At 33.0% G+C, this 3,421-nt stretch overlaps 1 protein-coding gene across 1 annotated transcript; it reads right to left on the bottom strand.

Moving 5' to 3' along the window:
• Positions 1-202: 202 nt before the first annotated feature.
• On the bottom strand, positions 203-2,849 carry LOC106477419 (germinal-center associated nuclear protein-like; the record flags this gene model as incomplete). The annotated part of the gene is made up of 4 exons (XM_013937989.1): positions 203-396; positions 1,352-1,431; positions 1,673-1,908; positions 2,624-2,849. Coding segments are annotated over 4 exons (736 nt in total), but the record flags the coding sequence as incomplete, so codon positions are not given.
• Between the last annotated feature and the right edge of the window lie 572 nt (positions 2,850-3,421).

The following is a 3,421-nucleotide window of genomic DNA, read 5'->3' as shown; positions in this document are numbered from 1 at the left end:
CAACAGAGCATGAACTTGACCACTATTGGAGTCCTCTAATGATATCAACAGAGCATGAACTTGACCACTATTGGAGTCCTCTAATGATATCAACAGAGCATGAACTTGACCACTATTGGAGTCCTCTAATGATATCAACAGAGCATGAACTTGACCACTATTGGAGTCCTCTAATGATATCAACAAAACATGAACTTGACCACTATTGGAGTCCTCTAATGATATCAACAAAACATGAACTTGACCACTCTTGAAGTCCTCTAATGATATCAACAGAGCATGAACTTGACCACTCTTGAAGTCCTTCTCTGTTGATATCGTTAGCATGAACTTGACCACTATTGGAGTCCTCTAATGATATCAACAGAGCATGAACTTGACCACTATTGGAGTCCTCTAACGATATCAACAAAACATAAACTTGACCACTATTGAAGTCCTCTAACGATATCAACAAAACATGAACTTGACCCACTACTGAAGTCCTCTAATGATATCATCAAAACATAAACTTGACCAATACTGAAATCCTCTAACAATATCAACAAAACATAAACTTGACCACTACTGAAGTCCCTTAATGATATCAACAAAACATGAACTTGACCACTACTGCTTCATTTTAGAAATGGCCAGCTAAGTTCACTGCCTTATTTGACAATAACTGTTGACACTTTCCAAGTGATTCTGAATCCTCTGAAACTTGTTCTCGGGCTTTTCATGCATCCATTCGACACTAACACACTTAACTAGAAAACACATTTTCAGAATTTCTTTCCTAAAGATAAACATATTATCTACAATTACAAAGTATTTTAGTTTTTATTTTAACATTCAGCTTTAAAAAAGTCTCCCGAAATGTTAATCCAAATAAGGAAGACAAGACAATAAATTGGAGTTATTTATCTTCTAGCAGGACAATAATTCCAAGGCTACATTAAATTTGGTTAAAATATGTCTTTACAGTAAAGGGCATGATAGAACACTCACAACACAAACTCTTACAATGAATGAAGGTCAACAGAAATTATTTTTTTAAATATATAAGGAAAAAAAAACACATTTACCCAACTTTGGACTCTGACATGTTGGTTAGATGGTTAGATTAATCCAGAATATCATTCAAAATAATTCCAATTGACCTTTCCTGATGTGATTCTCTAAACTACACTTCAAGTTTGTTTGTTGAATTTTGTGCTTAGTTACTTGAGAGCTATCTGCAATAGCCATTCTTATTTTGAAGTAACAGACTAGAGAAAAGACAGCTATTCAACACCACTAACTCTTATAACACACCCACAGTCTCAAATAGCAGCAAGTGATTTTTTTGGGGCAGTAATGGGACACAAACCATGGAACCTCAGATCACAGTCTGACATGCTATTACTGGGTCTCTTATATTTCAAGAACTGGGGACTAAATTCTTCTAAGCTTTAGAAAATAGGTTAAAAATACTAATCATTACAACAGGCCATGCTCAGTATAAAGCACTAAAAATGTTTAATTGAAAAAAAAAGCCATAAAACTAATTTTAATTAGTGTGCAGTTCTTTAAAGAGTTTAAAACCTCTGTTATAAAACAAATTATTTGGTTGAAAACATTACAATACAAATATAAATTATAAACACACACAAGTACAGTAATTTACTCTTAAAAATTCAGTAAACCTCACAGAGCCTGTAAACAAAGTTCCAATTCTGAACCAACCTCTCCAACAGACGTTGTTCGTTTACTTTCCACCAGTTGTATAGCTCGAGTAATAGAAGGTGTTGTCACTGGAATAATAAAAGAGCTTCTGTCAAGAGTGACAAATTCATTACTCGTAGTCAGACCCAAACAGTTGCAGAAGTTTTTAACCTCTTCTTCACTCTCGAAGGCTAAGAGACGTTTCATCTCTTTAACAGGGAACTGAAAGGTAACAGATATAGCATTTGTCATACAGCTCAATACAACAAGTCAATAAGTATCACACACAAAGCTACAGAATGAGTGATTTGAGCTGTGCCCATCACAGGGATCAAATCCTAAATTCTATTATTATAAGTTCTCAAGCTTACCATTCACACTCGAAAGAGGACTCAAGTATAACATTTACATTATTTTTCGTATTACACACAAATTAACCAAACATAACTAGTACAATGTAAAATGACCATAATCAGTATTTACTGTTTACTTTGTACTTAAATTGAAATACCCTTACTACAGTCATGATCTAAAGTATAAAAACTTCACCACTGTAAGTTACATAAACTTCTCTTGCCATAAAACTTGCATCACCTTATGAGTTTTTAGATCTGAAATCTTGGTACGTTGTCAAAAATTTGTCTAATAATGTTCTTCTAAAACACCAGTTTTTTGAGTTAGAAAACTAAAAAAAATCCCACAATTTAATACAAAATGTAACCTAATGACTTTAACACGTCGCATTACAGAAGTAAATTCTTTACAAGATAATATCAGCTATTACTGTTGCTTACAGACATACTGACATTCTAAAAGTCTAATTAGTTGTCATAAAACAAACCTTATACTTTCTCTCTCTATATATATATATATATATTCATGAATAGACAAGGATTTAATCAAACAAAGGTATTAATAATCTATAAAAACAATTCACCTCTTCTGTATGATTTGGCAGACAATAAGCCTTCAGAAGGGCATGAGCAGCTCTGGTTCGAACTTGATAAAAATATCGATGCAGAATGCAAGTATTCAAGTACGTCGCTTCTTTTACCAGACGAAAGAAGCGAACATAGTTGTTGCTGTTTATGGCCGAAAAAACCATAATGGCAAACTTCACTTGTGGAGAGTCTCTTATTTCAGGACGAAACTGTTGGACCTGTCTGTGAAAACACAAAACTTGTCACCATAAGAAATTGTACAATATAACACAGTTAACACAAAAAGATCTCACTTATTATAACTCTCCTAACAATTGGCTTTTGACTCTAGAAGTTTTAGTAGAATATACATTTAAATAATTGCTAATGAACTAAGCAATAGCTATAAGAACATGCTCCATAGAAATAACGTAATCTTGCAAGAATGTATTGAGAAATACAGAAAACACCTTATACTTCTTGATGTCTTTTGATGGAATGTTTTGACAAGTACATAAAACACCTTATACATCTTGATGTCTTCTGATGGAATGTTTTGACAAGTACATAAAACACCTTATACTTTTTGATGTCTTCTGATGGAATGTTTTGACAAGTACATAAAACACCTTATACTTTTTAATGTCTTCTGATGGAATGTTTTGACAAGTACACTAAACACCTTATACTTCTTGATGTCATCTGATGGAATGTTTTGACAAGTACATAAAACACCTTATACTTTTTAATGTCTTCTGATGGAATGTTTTGACAAGTACATAAAACACCTTATACTTTCTGATGTCTTCTGATGG

This window comes from Limulus polyphemus, unplaced genomic scaffold (genome assembly GCF_000517525.1).
Source record: "Limulus polyphemus unplaced genomic scaffold, Limulus_polyphemus-2.1.2 Scaffold15053, whole genome shotgun sequence".
NCBI classification, from domain to species: Eukaryota; Metazoa; Arthropoda; class Merostomata; order Xiphosura; family Limulidae; genus Limulus; species Limulus polyphemus.
The sequence above is the reverse complement of the archived record's forward strand: the minus strand, read 5'-3'. Positions and strand labels throughout refer to the sequence as shown.